Here is a 22099-nt window from a genome sequence, read left to right as displayed (position 1 = left end):
AATGGTCATCTGGGCAGTGTGGAACCGAAGAAACAATATACGCCTAGATAAACAAACTATTACACTGAGAGCTTCTTCAACAAGCCAAGGATTGGTTTCAGGAATTCTCGGCATTACAAGCAAACCCAGCTCCACAGTGGATCCCCCCAGCAGCTTCTTGGCGACCTCCAAACGCTTCATGGTATAAAATTAATTCTAACAGCATCGCTAAAGAAAACTGTGCAGGAATCAGGGCAGTGATAAGAAATGAGCAAGGCTTGGTGATGGCATCTCTCTCCCAAAAAGTTCCTTTGCCATTCTCGGTTGTAAAGGTGGAAGCACTTGCAGGTAGAATGGCAGTGGAATTTGCTGCAGAACTTGATTTGGATCGGATTATATTGGAAGGGGACTCCCTAATTCTCATTAACACCCTATGAAGTGGCTATAGATCCCTTGCACAGTTTGGTCACATAGCAATTGATGTGCAACACATTGTCTCCCAATCTTTCATTGATTTTAATTTTTCTCATGTAAGCTGGCTTTGTAATACTGAAGCACATTCACATTCACTTGCACGAAGAGCTATTTGTTCTTCCCATATGGTTGTCTGGATGGATGATGTTCCATTTGATGTTATTGCTATTCTTCAATTTTATTTCAACAGCCTCCTTTATTAATAATATGCATGGTCTTTCTTCTAAAAAAAAAGAATTCTAGGTCTTAAAAAAATGTTCCCTTAAATTAGGTTTGTTAGGCACTAAAAAAGCCACAACTTCACATTGCTGGAAGTAATATTGATTATGTGTTAATTTTAGGGACAATGGTATATTTTAATAATTTTTTTAGCATTTTTCAACTCAGTCCTTACGTTAACATTACACTCAAATAAATATATTTTTTCAATAAAAAAAAAAAAAGAGAGAGAATATATATATAGTGTAGGCGGGGATTGAACTTCAGATTTCTTATTCAGAGCATTCACATCAAGAATGCTAAAAAATATAGCTTTTAGCATCTCAAAACACTACTTTATCTATTTTAACACTCTACTTTATAATAAACCCAACATCAAAGGTTTTATTTGTTTTAACACTTCATTAAAATATTATTTATTAATGATTTATAATTCTTTTTTATTCTTACCACCCACTCACCCTCACCACCCAAGCCACAACAAACCCAGAACCAACAACCTCAACCTATCGGCCTCAACCCACGACACAACCAACCACCAGTCTCAAAACACAGCACAACCCACGACACAACCAACTCAACCTACTCACCCTCACCACCCAAGCCACCACAAACCCACAACCAACATCCTCAACCCACCTCAACCCACCGGCCTCAACTCATAGCACAACCCACAACACAACCAACCACGGCACCACCGAGCCAAAAACAATTGAGACCCACCAAATTAGACCCACAAAACCCACCAAATCAGACTCATGAACCGCCGAACCATAATCAACAAACCACAACCAACGAACCAAGGCACAAGAGAGAGAGAGAGAGAGAGAGAGAGAAAAGAGAAGTAATTTTGCAGAGAGATGAGAGAAGTGAGACACATGTCAAAGAGAGAGAAATAAATTAATTAAAAAAATAGCAACTTGCTATAGTAAATTGCTACTACTAGCAAGTTTGTAAAAAATTTTAGGTTTAGTAACACTGGTGTAGAGGGTTTTTTTGGTGGTTTGATGCTAAAATAGCTTTTTAGCATTTTTCACATCTTTAATGTAAATACTTTCAAGAATAAAAGTATTTATTAGTTGAGCTAATTGGAACCATGATCATCTGTCTTGTTAAAAAAAAACTTAGCTAACGGTGTTAACACCTTCACTTTCTTTAATTTTGTTAACCATATCCCTCCAATATCTCACTCTCATCTCAAACTCTTGAAGATCTCTCTTTCTCTTTGTAAGGTTGAAATTTATCAACCATCTTGTTGGCTTTATTCCGTACCAATTTGCTTGTAACTTAAGCACTTAGTAACCCTGTATTTAGGTGGGATTATTGTAAGAGTAGTGTGTGTGAGAAGATGTGAAGAAAAGCTCAAGTATGTGCAAAGAAGTAGAGTTTCGTGGCTAGGACTCGCGGGTGGCTCGCGGCTGCAAGTCGCCAACTTCAGGCACGTGAGATGCACGCAGGGAAGCTGAAGGGTCGCGCCAGCTGTCGCACTATAGGACAAAAGTCCCAAGCTGGCCAGGACGTTACGTCGCGACTTGATTTTGCGACTTGGACAAGCTGCGAGACCAAGCCGCCAATTTACCCTATTTGGCAAAAAACTGTCTCTTCATATTCTCATCTCAGCTCACTATATATAGACCCTTATACCTACTAAATTGAGAGAGCTTTTAGAGAGAATTTTGTGAGAGAAAACCCTAGAGAAAAACAAGATTACCTCATCCCCAATCTTCATCTAAGAAACTCTACAAATTCCTCTACTCTCTTCCTCTCTATTGTCATACCCTTGAGAGGTCTTTTACCAAATCCTTATCTCACCACACCTACGTCTGTGAGAATGTTTATTTGGTGCTGAGGGAAGCTGTTTAGAAGGAACCAATATACATTGGTTGATGCTATGGTCAAGTAGCGGAATCCGGGAAGCTAAAGAAGAAATAGGTTCGGCGTAACCTCGTTGGAGCAAGAAGCTTGGAGGGCTTAGGTACCTGGGTAGATTAGGCTTGGAGGGTCTTCTGTTGTTCATGTATCCCAACTATATTCTTTAGTGGATTTTATCACCGCTTGGAGGGCGGCGGAAAGGTTTTACGCCGAGGACTTCGGTTTTCTCTTCGATAACACATTGTGTGTTGTTCGTGTGTTTGCATCTTTCTTCCCTTTATCTTTGCCTTATATTTACTGCTGTGGATGTGTTTATATTTGGCTTAGATTGTTTATCAATTCTGTTATAAGCTCATTATCATGTTCCGCACATTATTTGTTTGATATAAAGCTTGAATTGGTATTTTTGTAATTTTGGGTCTAAACGTTCAAGGGTGTTTCGTACCCATATTGAACTTTCACTCTCCACTACCGGATCTCCATGACTGCTGTCAAGGGGTGGCCTCAACAGGCCACCGTTAGCCACTTCTCATGGTGTCTCTTTTGGGTTCTCTCTTCTCAGTGAAGTCTAGCCCAGGCCTAAAAGCCCATGAGCTCTGCCACAATTGTAGGCAACAAAGCACACCGATCCTCCTCCTCCTCCTCTGTTTGTTCTTTAGTTTCCTTTGATTTATCTTTTCTCCTCTCCTCGTTTTTGATTTTATGTGGGTTTGGGGATTGGGTTCTAAACATGGGGTTTTTGGGTTCCAAACATATGAAATTGTTCATTGGTTGTCATGAAATTGTTCATTGTCTCATGGATAGAAACTGAAAACAAAAGTGAAAAAAGAAAGAAGACAGAGTTTGTTAACACCGTTATTTGAGTTATTTAAGGCCTGTTTGGTAGAGCATTTTAGCAACATATTTTCAGTTTTTAAACAACATTAAACACATTTTTATATACTTTTTCACCCATATGTATTTCAAAAAAAATACAAACAATATTACTCAAACTATTCTACCAAACGAGCCCTTAGTAAGTGAGACAGGTGGCTAAATTTTAAAAGGGTATAAAATAAATATATTATATTCATTTACTATTGTCTCTTTGTGACTATAGATAGATATACACAAAAAAACCACAGTACCACACCTCCTACCCAACTTAAACCCTAATCCTAATCCCCTAGAGAAGGACCAAACCAAACCAAACCCACCACTTCTTCACTGTTCGTCCTTGGTTCTAGCAAGCAAAACTGAAGGTACCCTTTTTCTCTTTTGGTTTTCCTTTACCCAAAATTGGATTGTTTTTATTATGCACCATGATGAAATTTATGTGAAATTTTGGGTGATTGATGATGGGGTATGATGCTCGGTTTTGTGTGTTTTTTGAGTGTATTTGTTGATATTTATGTTTGAGTTGGGTAATTGCCATTTGCTTGTGTTGTGCCACCTCTTACTAAAATTATTCAAGGATTCATTATCATACACGTCTTGTGCATCTGTTTTTGCTTCTTTGGATGTTATGATATGTGTGTTTATGTTAGTTTAGTTCTCTTTCAACTTGGGTTTATTTTATTTATGGTTTAGCAATATCTTCTTGTAAGTGTCTCTTTGGTACAACTTATTTCTCATTTTTTTTTTTTTTGGGTTTTGTTGCAAAAGTGGTACTTTACCAAATTTATTGAATTCAAACACATAGCAATATTGAATTTAATTGTCCTTAGAAATGATAATTTTTCTTCATTATTCAAGGGCAACCATGTGTTTGATTTTGATTGGGATTCTAATATATTGCACATAAAGAACTATACTTTAAGTATTACTTGTTTGAAAAAGGTGTACCTAGGAAAAAAAAAAAAGGTTTTAAAAAGATTAATCTTGTGCTTATTAGTGTTAGTTTAGTACAACTTATTTTGCAGCTTTTTGCGAAAGTCATGTTTGAAAAAGGTGTACCTAGTGTGCGTTTGGGAAGCGGTTTGCGCTTCCCAAACGCACGATTTGCGTTTCAACATTTTTTTTTTTATTACTTTTTGAGTTGAAATATTTGACTTTTCCTGTGAACAGTGCGCTATTCATGAACCCAAAAATTTCACTTTTCAACAATTTTTTCATTAAAAATAGATCCCACGGTACTATTTACACATTTAAAAATGATTTTGTTACAGTGTTTTTCAGTTTTCAATTTTTAGCTGTATCCAAACAGACCCCTAGAAAAATGTGAGTTTTAAAAAGATTAATCTTTGGCTAATTACGTGCCAGCTTGGCACAAATTTTTTTTTTTTAGTACCCTTTTGAAAAAATGGTGTTTGAAACTGTTGGATTTAGAAAATAGTGAGGTTTTAAATAGTTGTTCATTGAAAAAGTGTTGTTTGAAAGAACAGAAGCAAATAGACCTAGTTGGTTGATTTGATATTATTGCCTTTTTATTTTTGGCCGTGTATGTTGCAAATGGCCAGGTGGGACAAGATTCTATCCCTTCCTGCACAAAATCCTCCAACCTTAGAATTTTCTGCTGCTGACCTTGTGTGGTCAAAGGTGGAAGGTTGGCATGACAAAATCGATAGAGTTGCTCTAGCCTAGAGTGAATGATTTCGTAAAGGGAGAATCAGAAAATAAAGATTGTCCGTCAAGATTTCATGTAGAAGCAAGGCGACAACGACGTCCAGAGATGACGTGCAAGCCAAAGGTTGATGGCATTCTTGAATATATTCTGTAAGTTCAAACTTGTTCCTTTAGAGGATTTCCTGGTAACTAGTACATCATGAGTTTTCACATAGCTTATTGATTGTGAAGGTATTGGTGTTCCTTTGGGCCTGATGACGGTCATAAGGGTGGCATTGTATGACCTAGTAGGACAACTTATGTCCCAAAGAAGAAAAATGCTGGCCGACTAAATACTAAGAGAGGGTGCACGTGCCACTTTATCGTGAAGCGCTTAATTGCTGAACCATCAGTAGCACTAATCATATATACTGAAGATAAGCATGTAGATAAGAAGGGGTTGCCATGCCATGGTCCACAGGATACTAAGGCTGCTAGAATGCGTGCTATGTTTGCTCCATACATATCAGAGGATCTCCATTTGCGGGTCTTATCTCTACTACATGTTGGGGTTTCTGTGGAGACAATAATGCAAAGACACAGTGAATCGGTAGTAAGACAAGGTGGGCCAAGTAACCATGATGACCAGTTAAGCCACCGGTATGTTCGAAGACAGGAGAGGAGCATCCAACGTTCTACATATGAACTTGATACAGAGGATCCAGTCAGCATCAGCATGTGGGTTGCAAGCCATCAGAATCATGTTTTCTTTTATGAAGATTTCTCTGATTCAAAACGTTTCACTTTGGGCATTCAAACAGAGTGGCAGTTGCAGCAAATGATTCAGTTTGGCAATTGCAGCCTTCTGGTTTATGATTCAAGGTTCGGAACAAACAAATTGAAGGTCTGATTTTATTTTATTTATTTCATTATTTTATTTTTTAATTTTATGTAGCCTAAGTCCTTAGTGTCCTTAGAAACTAAGTGTGTGCTTTTTGCAAATTCATCTAGTATCCGATTCACAGTCTTGTTGTATTCAACTTGGATAAGAAGGCAATCCCTGTAGCTTGGATTATTGCACCAAGGTTTGCAAATTCAGATGTGCATAGATGGATGAGGGCTCTTTACAATAGAGTTTGCACAAAAGATCCTACTTGGAAATTGACTGGGTTCATTTTTGATGATCCTCTTGTCAATGTCCTAACAATCAGGTTGGTTGCTAAGTTGACCAGTCACACTCCAAACTGTATATTAATAACTATATGATTTAATAAACATTTGGTAGAAAATTATTCCATGGATCATATTGGCTTATAGGGGAGAAATTATTCAGTCATCTAGGAGGACCAGTTCAGCAATGTCTAATGGTCCTTTCACTAATAATAAAATGCCACGTTTTTACCTGTCAAAAACTAAAATAAAATAAAATTCCATGTGTTCAAACTAATTAAGTCAAATCCTAATCACAACGTTTACAAAGTAAAAATAAATAAATAAATAAAAATCCACGGCAATACCTACTATCACCACTGCCTCCTTCAACTTTCACACCTGCAAGTTCATTACACCACAATGCTGGTGTGGGTTGGCTTTTTGTTTGCTTTATCCGAACGTTCTTGTGTAAGGAATCTGCAAACACTAGAGTTGAAGAAGGCAACAATGATGTTAGTTGTTCTCGTGAAAGGTTTTTATTTATTTATTTATTTTAATTCAATATCATGATTAGGATTGTGATTAAGATACACATGAAATTTTATTATTGGATGGGAGAACCATTAGGCATTGCTAACATGGTCCTCTAGGACTGAATAATTTCTCCATATAGGGGTGGTGGTGGTGTAGACACCAAATATGCCCATTAACCTGATTGATCACAGTTAACATAGATTGATGCTAATGGATGGTAACACTTTTTAACATTTTTTTTTTTTAAATTTGATGTAATCAATTTCAATTTATTTCCTTTCCTTCTATGATGTAGTTTGGGAGGCCTATTATAAGGCTCTGAAAATGCAGTTGATCCTAAATTAATGAAATTTGTGTTGGAAGATTACTTCTAGTGCTTGGTGATGATTCCAAGGAAGCCTAGATTCCTAGGTTCCTGCCTTTATCTCAAGAAAATCCATTATATTTCGGAAACATGCATCCTCTCCCTCACATGAGGGTGGACCCCACAAGTATACTCTCTCCTTCATCTCATGTTTGGTGATGATTCCAAGTAACCCTAGGTGTTGATTCATACTCTTCTATTTTCTACTTTCATCACTTAATGGTGATTTCAAGCAAACCCTATGCGGTGATTCCTAGGGTCCTACCTATCCTTTTGTTCTTTTGTTTCCTAAAGCACCGAGTCCCCTTTTGAGAGTTCATTGTCCTGCATCAATGGGAAGCTGGTTACACAATAACTTGATTCGCATGTTTATAAAGCACTTGCTTGAGTTTTATTATAAATATAGGTAGGGTTTTGGTACACAAAATCAAAATCAGTGACCAACCCTTAACATTCCCATTTCAAAGCTCCTAAATATAGGATGTACATGCTTATTGATTCAGACCATCTTGTTGATGCTCCATCTCTTATTGTATTCTATGTCTCAAAAGTAGCTTTAGTAATGTGTTTCTAACCATTGGAACTATTATATTTCATATAAAGTTGCATATGACAAAAGATTTGCATTGATCAAGCTGAAAGGTCAAATTAACAATAATTTTTGGGGGTTCTAGTCCAATATATAAGTTTGACTTGGGTAGCCTGGATTAATAAGCATGCTGAAAATTTACTGTAGTGGAGCCAGACCTTTTAGCGTGGTGGCTGTGATTTCTTCTATATTCTTAATGAATTGTACATGCCTGAATTGTTGAATTTATATATGCTTTATGCATTTTTCTCAGGGATGTGTTTGATTGCTGTGTACTGATATGCTTCTGGCGGGTCCGTCATGCGTGGCATAAAAACTTAGTAAAGAAATGTTTGGAACCTAAGATGCGAGTCGAGATATCAAGACGGCTTGAGCAGGCAGTGGATGACATATGCCGAGGACAAGGAACCGTTAATTTGTTTGAGGATTTATTGGAAGATTTTATTGATGAGTCAGATTTTATGGATTACTCTAAGGCGATATGGTATCCTAGAATAGGTTGGTCACTGTCTTTTCTATATGGAGGAATTCTTTCCCTCGTGTGAGGGAAGTGAAAAAATATATCGTTTTGCAGTCTTCCACACTCACTGCCAAAATGCTAATTCACACTGTTAAATGGGTGACAATTTCTTGGAATGGACCACTAACCTCCATTAATTATTGATCAAGATTTGTTTTATGTAGGTATGCATTTATGTATGTTTGTACTTGGTTTGGGGTTCCTAAGATTTGGTCACCCGATGAATTAGTAATCTTAATTATTAAAGATCAACTTGATCGTATGAGGTGAAAGATAAAATAGTATGGAGTCCATTGGCTTTTCTATGTGAGTCTGTTTTCTTTTATTAAGAAATTACTGACTTGAGACTTTCTTCTGACTCAGAAGCATGGACTGTGGCACTAAAATCTCTTCCACTTGCCAGCCAGGAGACGTGTGCAGCAATGGAGTTTTACCACAGCCAGATGAAGCTTAGGTTGTTGAATGAGAAGGACCCTGGTGTTTATCAACGTGCTGATTGGTTGGTTGATAAGTTGGATACAAAATTGCATTCTTACTTCTGGCTTAATGAGTACTCGGGGAAGGATGATTTTGCACGATATTGGAAAGATGAGTGGATGAGTGGCTTAACATCTTGGCGCAAAGCATTGAAGATTCCAGACTCTGATGTAGTCATACAAGGTGGATGTGCAAAAGTTGCCGACCAGCTTGTTAAGGATAAAGTATAGGTTGTCTGGAATCCTGGTTCACAGTTTGGTATTTGCAATTGCACTTGGCGGAAATGGGCAATATGTGTGAGCATATGTTCAAAGTTACAAATCTTTGCTGTAAACGAAGGGTCTACTATGCCATCTATCAGCATATTCCAGTACCACAAGGCATTGATTGACATTATACACTACCCACCCCATGATTCTTTGATTTGTGATCATGCTATTTCTTTAGCAGTTTCTATACAGAAGCTGTAAGGTTGAATTTAATCAACCATTATGTTGGCTTTATTCCGTGCCAAATTTGCTTGTAATTCAATATTTAGAAACCCTGTATTTAGGTGGGAATCTTGTAAGGGTAGTGTGTGAGAAAGTGTGAAGAATTGCTCAAGATTGTGCAGTGAAGCAGGGATTCGTGACTAGAACTCGCGACTGGCAAGCCACCAAAAGTTGCACACGAGTGAAGCATGCAGAGAAGCTGAACTATCATGCCAACTATAGTACTACAGAACAAAAAGTCCAGACTGGCCATTCAGTTAGCTCACGGCTTGAACTCACGACTCAGTCAAGTCGCGAGGCTAAGTCGCCAGCTAGCTCTGTTTTGGAAAAATTACTCTTCACATTCCAAACACCCACCACTATATATAGACCCTTATACCCTCGAAATATAAAGAGCTTCCAATGAGAATTTTTGAGAGAGAAACCCTAGAGAAAAATAAAATTGATTCATCCACAATCTTTACATAGGGACTCTTCAAATTCCTCTACTCTCACCCTCTTCATTGTTACATACTTGAAAGGTTCTTACTCAAATCATTTTCTCACTATATCCACATCTGTGAGAAGGCTATTTGGTGCTTTGGAAAGCAGTTAGGAATGGACCAATGGTTATTGGTTGATGCTATGGGCTATAGCAGAATCCGATAAGCTAGAAAAGACAAAGGTTCAGCGTAACCTCATTGAAGCAAGAAGCTTGGAGAACTTAGGTACACTAGGTAGATTAGGCTTGGAGGGTCTATTGTTGTTCATGTATCCCAACTTCATTTTCTAGTGGATTATTGACCGCTTGGAGGGCGACGGAGAGGTTTTACACTGAGGGCTTCGGTTTCCTCTTCGATAACACATCGTTGTATTGTCCTTATGTTTGCATCTCTCTTCCCTTAATCTTTGCCATTTAATTTCTATTGTGAGGATGTGATTTTATTTGGTTTAGATTGTTTATCAATTCTATTATAAACTTCTGTTCATTTTTCGCACTACATTGTTTGATATTAAGCTTGAATTGGTAATTTGTAAACTGGAGGTCTAAACGTTCACAGTGTTTTACACACTATTTGAACATTAAATTTGTATCAGAGTAGGTACACTCGCTGTGGTTTTATTACCTAAGTGTGATCCTAGATCCCTTGGCTTGCTATGGAAAGTGCTATGGCAAAGGCCAATATGAAATGGAGTAGAGGTGTTGTGATAATGACTCTATGAGCATATTTGGAGATTGTCCTAGTAATGAACTTTTGGAGTTATTTAAGTCAACGAAACATACTAGAATTTTTATACATATGCTAAATCATTAGTTCATAGAAATCATGATGTTCATTATAGCTTGTGTGAGTCGATTTCCTTGGTTGAAAAATATAAGAAAAGGAATAGACGATTATGTGATAAACTTGATGGTTTGAAAAGAAAGCTATACTCTTCTATTAATGAAGAAAATAAAGATGAGTCCTGTTTTGATGGTCAAGAATGCCTATCACATGCTTGTCTTTTTGTTCACACCGTATTGAAAGTGTTTAATTCATGTTTGTGGTATCTTGACAGTGGGTGCTCACGGCATATAACTGGAGATAAATCTTTATTCAAAACTCTCAAAGAGAAGGAAGATGGTTATGTGACATTTAGAGATGGTAGTCACTCACAAGTTCTCGGAAATGGAACCATTGAGATTCCAAGACTGCCACTGTTGACTGATGTGCTGTACATCAAAGGATTGAAAGTGAATTTTCTGAGCATCACTCAAATATGTGATGAAAACTTCTTAGTCCAATTTTCAAAGAAAGGGTGTCTAATCCTAAATGATGAGGGTGTTCAAGTGTTGAAGGGTCTTAGGACCACCGACAATTGCTATGGTATCATTCCCAAACTGAGCATAGCGTGTCGAAGTGCTCGAGTGAATCTCTTGGAGCTATGGCATCAATGACTTGGGCATGCTAATTACAAGCAAGTGGCTAAAGTCTCAAAACTAGAAGCAGTGGTTGGTTTGCCAAAGTTTGGAAAAATTGAGAAAAGTGTTTGTGGTCCATGTCAAATGGGAAAACAAACAAAATTAGCTCATCCTAAGGTGAATGTAGTTGCTACTTCAAGACCTTTGGAGTTACTTCATGTGGATTTAATGGGTCTAACAAGAATTGAAAGCATGGGCGGAAAACGCTATATTATGGTGGTAGTTGATGATTTCTCAAGGTATTCTTGGGTGGAATTCCTTAGAGAGAAGTCAGAAGCTTGTGATAAAATGGAAAGGTTATGCAAGAGGCTACAGAATGAAAAAGGAGTTCCCATAGTCAAAATCAGAAGCGATCATGGGAAGGAATTTGAAAATGCTAAATTTGAAGCCTTTTGCAATGAGCACGACATCAAGAAGGAATTCTCAGCTCCAAAGACTCCACAACAGAATGGGGTGGTCGAAAGAAAGAACCGGGTGATCCAAGAGATGGCAAGAGTCATGTTACTCAACAAAAACATACCACAAAAATTTTGGGCTGAAGCTGTTAATACATCATGTCATATTGAGAACAGAATTTATTTCCGAGCAGGGACAAAGAAGATGTCATATGAAATTTGGAGAGAAAAGGAACCGAAGGTGAAATATTTCAGAATATTTAGAAGTAAGTATTACATTCTAAAATATAGGGAAAATCCTAGAAAATTTGATGCTAAAAGTGATGAAGGGATATTCCTAGGATACTCAACAAATAGCCGAGCATACACAGTGTACAACAAGCGCACTAAGACGATGATGGAGCCAATAAATGTGGTCATAGATGACACCATCTCAGAAAAAGACATTGATGATGATGGCAAGGGGCAAAATCTTATGAAGAATGAGGATGATGATGATATGTCTCTAGGTGATGATTCTGAGAAAGAATCACCTGAAAAGGAGTCTACACCTACTATNAGAGAGAGAGAGTGAAGACTCAAGCATTTGAAGGCTGAAGAATTCTCATGGGTATATCGCGACCTAGCTTCCCGCGAAGTGAATCATGTGCCCTGCACATGCTGGAATGCGAAGAGTCATGCCAGGTGGAGACAGCTGTCTCTCGCAAGTATCTCGCGGGTAAGGCCTTCCCGCAAGACATCCACGAGGCAATCTGTTCTGCCAGCCTGTACTGAATGACTCACACTTTCTGTGCCTATCATATATATACCCTCATTACCCACACCCTCATTACCCACAAATGTTGAGATATGCTTCAGAGAGAAAAACCCTAGCCAAACACATTGAGAATTAGAGATTGCCATCCCCACATTTCTCTATACACTTGCTTGTGGTATCTCCTCAACTCTTCCCTCTCCATTTCTATACCATTGAGAGGTTAATAGCCCAAATACTTACCACACCCTTTGAGAGTGTTGTGTGACGTTTTGGTGCTGCTGGGAAGCATTGGAAGAAGCCTGGAATGGCAGATGCAACATGGAGATTGTTGCGGGATTCAGGGTGCTAGACTAGACACATTTTCGAGAAGCCTTGTTGGAGTAGGAGTTTGGAGGGCTTAGGTACATCGGGTAAATTAGGCTTGGAGGGTCTCTTGCTAACCCATGTATCCCAACTGATTGTCTAGTGGATCGATTTCCGCTTGGAGGGCGGCGAAGAGGTTTTTCCCCAAGTCCTTCGGTTTCCTCTTCGAAAACACGTCTCGATGTTTTCTGTGTTTGAATCTCTCTTCCCTACTCTTTTATATTACATTATACTGTTGTGTTGCTTAGTTTATGGATTAGACTAGCTTATTTGTTCATCCGCTCGCATTTACACTATTCCGCACTTAGTATTAAGTTAGAGTAAAATCTATCGAACCATAACTTTAATTGGGGGGGGGGGTCTAAATTTCTCTTGTGTTTTCAACACATTTTCAAGCTTTCAACAGCAGTCAAGTGAATCATTCGCTATATCAATGGGACATTTGACTATGGGATTTGGTATTCAAAAGATTCAAATGAGTGCTTGGCTGGATATTCAGATGCTGACTGGGCCGGATGCATTAATGATAGGAAAAGCACTTCCAGTGGTTGCTTCTATCTTGGGAATAACTTGGTTTCATGGATGAGCAAAAAGAAGAATTCAGTCTCTCTTTCAACGACTGAAGCAGAATATATAGTAGCAGGAAGTTGTTATGCACAACTACTATGGATGAGAAAGCTACTACATGATAATGGAATTTCTCAAGACACTATGTGTGTGTTCTGTGATAACACTAGTGCCATAAATTTGTCAAAGAATCCAGTTCAACACTCCAAATCCAAGCATATCAAGATCCGATATCATTTCATTCGAGACTTGGTAGAGGACAAGATTGTATGTCTAGAGTTCATCAATACTGACAATCAAAAGGCAGGCATATTTACTAAACATCTTGATGGCCTGAGGTTTGAATCCTTGCGTAAGACCATTGGTGTCGGCATCATTCCTTGAACTCTATCTTCCATATGATCTTTTTGTGTTCAATTATGTAACTTTTTTACATGTTATGGGTATTTGCATTCCTTTACTTAAAATTTTTTTATATTGTTGTTTTTTATCAATATTTTCTTGCTTATGCGTCAAAAATCCAAAAGCTCATAAAACTCCAAAAAGTTTGATCGACATTGTTGAGTTTTGTCTCAAAGCATGTTCTGCCTTATACCTTTGTACTAATGGCTTTGTGTATCTACGAGCCTAGCTTGTTCCCTATGCACTCATATCATTGTGGGAGAAATCTTGAAATCTATGTGACTATTGTAAATAGATCTTCAACCTTGTCATGAATGATTAGTGAATGGTTTTGTTGATCTTAAGACATGCATAGACTCATGCCTATATATCTTTCCACTTTTTATTTTATTGTTTTGCTTAACGAGCTCACCAAATGTAAATCTCCAAATGAAAAAAGATATTGAGCTGCAAAAGCCTGTTGCATATACTAGTATTTGACTAGGAAAAAGGGAAAGCGACCAAAAATAAAATGTATGATGCCCAAAAAGCCAAAGGCTAACTCATCAAATTGAAATATCAAAAATTTCAGGCATCGATCTCACAATGAGATGTAATGATTCAAAAAGATCAAATGATGTATATGAAGCCAAATGAAAAGCTTCAAAATTATGTTTTCAAGTTATGTGGGAGGTCATATATGCATATTTCTATAATTGAGATGGGTCACATTATCTAGTACTAGTTGTGTATGCCTTGATTGAATTGATCATTGAAGCTTCACATTAGACTAAGGACTATCTCATTTTTGATACCCACACATATCACACATGTCTATGTTCAATGAATGTCATATTCATTTGTGTGATTGTACTTGATTAAATTTGTTTTCACATGCTCAATTTTTGTTAATCAAACACAAAAAGATTTTTGAGTGTTTTAGTTGTTTTTGGAAAGTATTTTATTTTTGCAAAAGGTGTCAAAATCTTCAAAAACAGTGCCTTGTTCTGGCGACTCAGTCGCGGGTTGGTCCATTCGCATGTCCCAGTCGCGAAAAATACTTAGAATATTTTTCAAATTTTGGGTATTTATGTTTTTCGCAGCTTAGTGTGGCGACTTTTTTGTGGGCGGAAGGTCCAGTCGCAAGGGGTACACAGAGATTTTAGCGGCTTACCTCGCGACTCTCTCGCGGGTAGAACTTCCAGTCGCGAAAAACACTTCGCAAATTTTTCAAATTTTTGTTTTAAAGTGTCTGGCAACTGGCCTTGGCGACTTGCACGCGACTTGACTCAGTCGCGAAAATTGCATGTTTTGCGCAATAAGGGTCTTTTTCAAGACAGGTTTCAAAACTTTTCATTTTTCCCTTGCACCCCGTGGCTGTTCATCTTCTGGTCTAACCTTCACTATTTCAAAACCACCGTGTTCACACACAAAACCCTCAACTTCTTTGTCACCACTTCATCAACCTTCAAGGAAAGGTATGGGCTTTGTTTCTTACACATTATATCTCACCCTTCTGCATATATCTCTTGAATTGTGTGTTTTTACTGATATTTGTATATCTCTTTATTGAATATGGGTATTTGTTTTTCTTGTGAAATTGATATGTGATTTTTGGTGGTTATGTTCTGATCTACTCTGTCTTGAGTAAACATTGTGTAATTAGTGGCACCAATACACTCATTGTCATGATTGGAACCTAAATCCCAAATGTTTAGGGTTTTCTTCATTATCCATGTTTTGGAACTAACCCAATGCTAATAATGTTTGGTGCCTTTTGTGGTTTCTCTTGTTTTTGGTAAAACATGATGTAGAGTGGATATGTCTCCATTCAAGAAAGCAGTTGTGAAAGGGGGCAGCAGCAAAGGTAAGGAGCCTATCATTGATGTTGATGATCTCTCACCTCGAACAAAAAGGACCCGTTCACCATCAGGAGTGTTCGATCCAAACAGGTTCAGATCCTATGCTACCTTTCAGACTCATGAGAATTATTTCAGAGATGCTACACCGCTGGTTGAAAAGGTTGTTGATCAACCTTCTCTTTTTGACACCGACATCCCTAAATGGTTTGCTCACAAGGATTGGAATTACCTTCTCTCCAACCTTGATGAAGCATATGAAAATTTGGTAAAGGAGTTTTATGCCAATGCAATTGTTGAAGATGATGAACTCAAGTGCTAGGTTAGAAGAAAAAGTTTCTCAGTCTCTCCCGCATATCTAGCAGAGATCCTTCACATCAATCGGCCAATGCTTAAAAATTCACCGGTTTATGATGATCTTTGTCCAGATGAGGACCTACTTTGGGATGCTCTTGGAAAAGACTTGGAATTCTCACCAAATGGGAACTCATTTAGTGTTTCCTCTCTTCCTCTGAAATTGAGGGTGCTTAAAATCATCATGTTTCACAACTTGTACCCCTTATCCAGCACTGGGTATATGAACCTCAGACGTGCCTTTTTTCTTCATGATCTAATCTCTGATGTAGAGATTAACATTTGTGCACATATCTTTCATGTTATACGCAAAACAGTTCTACGAACTGAGTCACAGATATGCATTCCGTTTTGCTACCTCATTTCTAGGATTTTGAAGCTCAAAGGGATCCATCCATCAGAAGATGAGTCTCCCTACACAAAACCGTGTCCAATCAACATGCGTACGTTCAACGCTAGCATTGGTCATAGTCGAAAGGGAATCAAAATAGAAACTTTAGCATCACACAGGGGTTCGCACTCTAGCTCATCTTCCTTTGACGAGAAGCTAGACAACATTGTGGCATCCGTCCACGAGTTGAGCACCAAAATGTCCGGACTCACATCTATCTTGCACCACCACAACATTCGGTGTGATATGAAGTTCACTTCTCTCCAAACTCAAATGGATCAGATTCAAAGAAAGCTAGAAGAAGATGAGGACTAGCTATTCCATGACAAAAAGGGGAAGAAGATGTTGAGTAAAATGATAGGGGGAGAAAGAGCTTAGTCAAAGGGGGAGATTTCAACAAGCAGGCTTATGTTTAATATTTTGCTTCATATTAGCATATTTCAGTGTTTATGTTATGTTATTAAGTTCATGTGTATGGTACTTTTGTAACCGGTTGCTTTTGTAAGCTTTTAGGTTGTTGTACCCATGCTTTGTAGCTTAGTACTTGTTGCTAAATGTTATGCATTTTCTTCAGTACATCACTCTTGTGCCCTTTGTTGGATTTTTATCCTTAATGCAATTACCTTGTATTGTTGCATTGGTTGAGTGTTGGACATGCAAATAATACTTTGCAAATGAGCTTATTAGCTTGCATGTTCGGATGTTCATTCCGTGTGTGAATGAGCATTTTGATCACTATTTATAGTGATTGTTCGTTTTTGGTCAAGCCACGGTGTACTGCTTAAGTCCATTTTTGCTTGATTACATTGTGCTTGCTCCATATGCATTACAAGTTTTCTGCATACAATGATCATACTATGTTGTTGTGTTTCAAGAGATACTTGTTCTTATGGTTCAAGAGCTTCACAAATTCTAGAGTTAGGTGTGAGTGAGTTTTACTCAACTGTTCCCAACTCACACGTTAAGTCTAGAATTTGTTGTAGGGTATTGTCACGGAATAGCCAAAGGGGGAGATTGTAAGGTTGAATTTAATCAACCATTTTGTTGGCTTTATTCCATGCCAAATTTGCTTGTAATTCAGCATTTAAAAACCCTGTATTAGGGTGGGAACCATGTAAGGATAGTGTGTGAGAGAGTGTGAAGAAATGCTCAAGATTGTGCAGTGAAGCAGAAACTCGTGACTGGATCTCGCGGCTGGCAACCCGCCAGAAGATGCACACGAGTGAAGCGTGTAGAGTAGCTAAAGCATCATGCCAGCTGTAGCACTACAGGACAAAAAGTCCAGACTAGCCATTCAATTAGCTCGCGGCTTGAACTTGCGACTTAGTCAAGTCGCGAGACCAAGTTGCCAGCCAGCTCTGTTTTGGAAAAATGACTCTTTGCATTCCAAACACACACCACTATACATAGACCCTTATACCCACAAAATGTAGAGAGCTTCCAGAGAGAATTTTGAGAGAGAAACCCTAGAGAAAAACAAGATTGACTCATCCATAATCTTCACATAGAGACTCTTCAAATTCTTCTACTCTCACCCTCTTCATTGTTACATCCTTGAGAGGTTCTTGACAAAATCCTTTTCTCACCATACCCACATCTGTGAAAAGACTTTTTGGTGCTTTGGGAAGCAGTTAGGAAAGGACCAATTGATATTGGTTGATACTATGGGCTATAGCAGAATTCGGTAAGCTAGAAAAGACAAAAGTTTAGTGCAACCTCATTGGAGCAAGAAGTTTTGAGGGCTTAGGTACACTGGGTAGATTAGGCTTGGAGGGTCTATTGCTGTTCATATATCCCAACTACATTTTCTAGTGGATTATTGACCGCTTGAAGGGCGGCAAAGAGGTTTTACGCTGAGGGCTTCGATTTCCTCTTTGATAACACATCGCTGTGTTATCTTTGTGTTTGTATCTCTCTTCCCTTAATCTTTGTCATTTAATTTCTGCTGTGGATATGATTTTATTTGGTTTAGATTATTTATCAATTCTGTTATAAGCTTATGTTCATATTCTGCACATACATTGTTTGATATTAAGCTTGAATTGGTAATTTGTAAATTGGGGTATAAATGTTCATAGTGTTTTTACACGCTATTTGAACATTCAAGGATGATAATGATTCTAATGTCAATAGACAGTAGTAAATATAATCATCAAATGATCCATTGAGAAATTGATTGTACTATCAAAATAACGTAAGACTTTTGCGTTGAGAAACAAATTGTGGTAGAAGTGATAGATTTATTTGCATAGTAGAAGAGAAAAGTTGGAAACAAAGAATTATTACCAGTTAGTTTTGAAGCTGCCTCTGAACTCTGGCCATATTCACTGATATTGCCACTTATAGCCTATCTTTGAAATCGTTCAAGAACCTGAAAAATGTGGCTCACAGTGACATATTCAATACTAATGTGCCAACAACTCCCCAGAAACCTGCGATAAATCCAAGGGCCACACTAACATAAAATCCCTTGGATATAAACCCTTCTTTCTCATCTTGCATGCCAGCATGTTCTCTGCTCCCGTTCATAGCTGGAATTTGAGCTATTTCTTCCCCCGAACATTTCTTTGGAAGCGGGGCTCCGCAAAGATTTGGATTCCCCTCATATGAGGATGCATTAAAGGTATCAAGCTGAGGGCTTGTTGGAATTTTTTCGGACAAATTGTTGTTTGACAAGTCCAAGACACTTAGACGATCAATATAAGAAAGGCTTGAAGGAATTCCACCGGAAAGCTGGTTCTTAGATAGATCCAAGGCATCTAATGATTGTAACATATCTATCTCTAAAGTGATTTGTACAGTTAAATGGTTTCTTGAGAGATTTAAGGAAACTAATCCAACAAGTTCCACAATTTCTCTTGGAATCCACCCAGTTAAATTATTGCTCGAGAGATCTATGCTTTTTAATAGTCCAATAATATTTTTATACTCGTGCTCTTTTCCTTTCCACATAAAAAACAAATGATCAATATAAGAAAATAAATATCCCATACTGCCGATAGTTTCTAGAGAAGAATGGATAATGGTAGCATCTGGACTATCTTTTTTAGTCAAAGAAGAAAGATTGTTGAGGCATTTTGGTATACTTCCCGAGATTTGGTCTAGAGCAAGGTCTAAAACTTGAAGATGTTCTAGATGGCAGAGATGAATAGGGATGCTTCCATTGAAGTGATTGGATAGAAGGATAAGGATAATTAAATTTGGATAACTAGTCCTTAACCATATCGGTATCTGTCCTGCCAGAGCATCATATCCAAGATTAAGGAAGATCAAGTCCTTGCAATTATTCAAGGAAGTAGGAAGTTCCCCACTAAAATTATTGTTGCCTAAATCCAATGATACAATCCTATGTAGAAATCCCACTGAGCTTGGGATTTTCCCATGAAAATGATTGTTTGCCAAATTAAGAACTTGTAATCCTTTAAGACGCATCCAACATGAGTCGGGAAACTGTCCTGATAACTTATAATTGGAGAGAACTAGAAATTTCAAGTTACCATTTTGAACTTCACATAAGGTGAAGATTGGGCCTGAAAGCATATGCTTGGAAACATCTAAAAATTGTGGTATTCCACCTTCGAGTTTATTTGAACTCAAGTCTATGATGGGAGAAGAAGTAAACTCCAATGACAAATTTGGAATTTGACCACTTATTTGGTTGAAAGACAAAATTCATATATTCTACTTGAGGAGAGAATATCCAATATGAATTGGAAATGATATCCGAAAGTGACTGCCATCACTGAGAGCAAGGATGTGGACTCCATCCCTGTTGATGAACTTGTAGAATCTCTTCAATCCTATGAGTTAGACCTACCCAAAACTAACAAATCCAAATCAATGGCTCTTAAGTCAGTTAATGATGTTGATGTTGGTGGATTTGATAATAAGCTCTCTGCTACAGAGATTGCATACCTTGCCAAGAACTTTAGAAACTTTCTTAGGAATAATAACAGAAAGGAAAGAAGTACAAACACTGCTGAACCTAGAAACTTTAGGAAGAATGATTCCACTAAGATTAATAACAATGAAAAACCTAGAGAAAAAGTTGGTTAATCTTCAAACAATTCTATGGGTCTTCAGTGTTTTGGATGTCAAGGGTATAGTCACATAAAATCTGAATGTCCCACATACTTGAGGTCTAAGGGGAAGGCTATGGTTGTAACCCTTAGTGATAATGAAGTTTTTGATGATGAGTCTAGATGTAACGATGATGGAAACTTCATTGCTTTCACTGCTACTGCTGTAGTCAATGAAAGTATATTTGTTGAAGAGAACCCTTCTGATGGGGAACTCTCTGAGGATGTAGATTTTCAAGAAGCCTACAATAAACTTTGCAAAGCTGCTATGAAGGATGCCATGAATGTTGAATTAGGCTTAAAGAAAATTGCATCTCTTGAGCTTGAAAAGAAAAATTTGCTTGTTAACTTGTTTGATGCTAATGAATTTTTGAACAATGTGAAAACTGAGAATATGCTCTTTCTTGATAAAGTTAAATCTTTGGAATATGATTTATTTGTTGCTAGATCTGCTAGTTCTAAACTTGATCAAATGCTGAGTGTTCAAAAGGCTCCTTCTGACAAATCTGGATTAGGTTTTGTTAAGAGCATCTCTGTGTCTGCACCCCATTCCACAAACTTTGTTCCTTCTTCTTTCTCTGAACCACCTGTGAGTGAGGTTGTGAGTGAGACTCCTAAACTTGTAGAGGTCACACCTCCTAGGAAGATTAGGGTTGATCTGAAAGAGTCTAAACCTAAGGAGTCTACCTTTTTTAAGGACAAGATGCATGGTAAACCTGTTTGGGTTTGTCATTTTTGTGAAAAGTCTGGACACATTCGTCCAAATTGTTATAAACTGCAAGCAGCTAAGCGAGCAAATAAGCCTAAAGTGCCTGTGCCTCAAGCACAAAATCCTATGGCTCTTATTGGTGAATTGTTAAAGGCTCTAAACCTTTAGTCCAATCTTGGAGTTAGAAATCACTCTAATGTGAATATGAACTCTAATGCTCGTAATGCATCTAAAAGGTTTTGGATGCAAAAGGCTCGATCTAATTGAGTTTTTCTGACATGGCCCTTGTGCTTCTTTGCTTTATCTTTTGTGACCTTTGTTCTTTGGTTTCTTTTACCTTTTTGTTTCTAGGATTTACATTGCATATCATTCATGCATTTCATTCTAGGTTTGCATTTATTTCTTCTTTTCAAGAAAAATTTATAAAAAAAAAAAAAAAAAAAAAAAAAAGGAGAAAAAGGAAAGCAATTTGTGTTTTGTATTCATTCTCTTGGTTTTTGAAAATAAGGTTGGTCAATTTATTTTCACATAACATGTCTTTGTACCTTGTTCAGCTGTGATGAACTTATTTATTGCACTTTACTAGTTGAAGATTTGTAGTGCATGTTGTGTGGGAAAGATTTTTACAGTTTTTGATCACTTTGTCTTGATCTTGAAGTCACATGTCTTTGACTATCAGACTTGAACCTTTTAAGAAAGGCATAAATAACCATCTCACCACTATTCACTATCCAATCATGAACACCTTAGTGCATATCGTAAGATTTTATGCTCAAGAAAGTGTAGTACATGCACAAAAAGAACATAAGGTGTACCCTCGGTTCAATTGCTTAATGCTTAAAATTGGTGTGTACCATTAGGCTTGATGCCAAATCACATAATTAAAATTGGTGTGTACATTATCCCGGCTTTTAATAAGTTTCTGAATAACTAAAATTTGTGTGTACAATATGAGGCAAATTCAAGAAACTTACATGATTGCAAGCTTACGTTCTAGGAGATGTGGGAGTTATATGATGTAACTCTTTAGGTGATAGTCTCTTTTGAATTATATGTGATGAATTTTGTAGACTTTGTGGTTAATTTCTATTCACATATCACCTCACAT

The 22099-nt window shown here is 37.6% G+C and overlaps 1 protein-coding gene and 1 pseudogene across 1 annotated transcript; one reads left to right on the top strand and one right to left on the bottom strand.

Moving 5' to 3' along the window:
• The first annotated feature begins 4974 nt into the window (after nucleotides 1-4974).
• On the top strand, nucleotides 4975-11112 carry LOC112021038 (uncharacterized; annotated as a pseudogene).
• Nucleotides 11113-18588: 7476 nt separating this feature from the next.
• Nucleotides 18589-19743, bottom strand: LOC112029699 (receptor-like protein EIX2). The gene has a single exon (XM_024062386.2). The coding sequence runs from the start codon at nucleotides 19741-19743 to the stop codon at nucleotides 18589-18591; it is 1155 nt and encodes a 384-aa protein (XP_023918154.2).
• Nucleotides 19744-22099: the final 2356 nt, after the last annotated feature.

The sequence above is a fragment of the Quercus suber genome, unplaced genomic scaffold (assembly GCF_002906115.3).
Source record: "Quercus suber isolate HL8 unplaced genomic scaffold, Cork oak 2.0 scaffold_163, whole genome shotgun sequence".
Taxonomy (NCBI): domain Eukaryota; kingdom Viridiplantae; phylum Streptophyta; class Magnoliopsida; order Fagales; family Fagaceae; genus Quercus; species Quercus suber.
Note: the sequence above shows the minus strand (reverse complement) of the source record. Positions and strands in the feature narration are given on the sequence as shown.

What these genes read in the sequence shown, in the direction of transcription:
- LOC112029699 (XM_024062386.2), bottom strand. Translation starts at nt 19,743, where the DNA reads ATGCTTTCAGGCCCAATCTTCACCTTATGTGAAGTTCAAAATGGTAAC.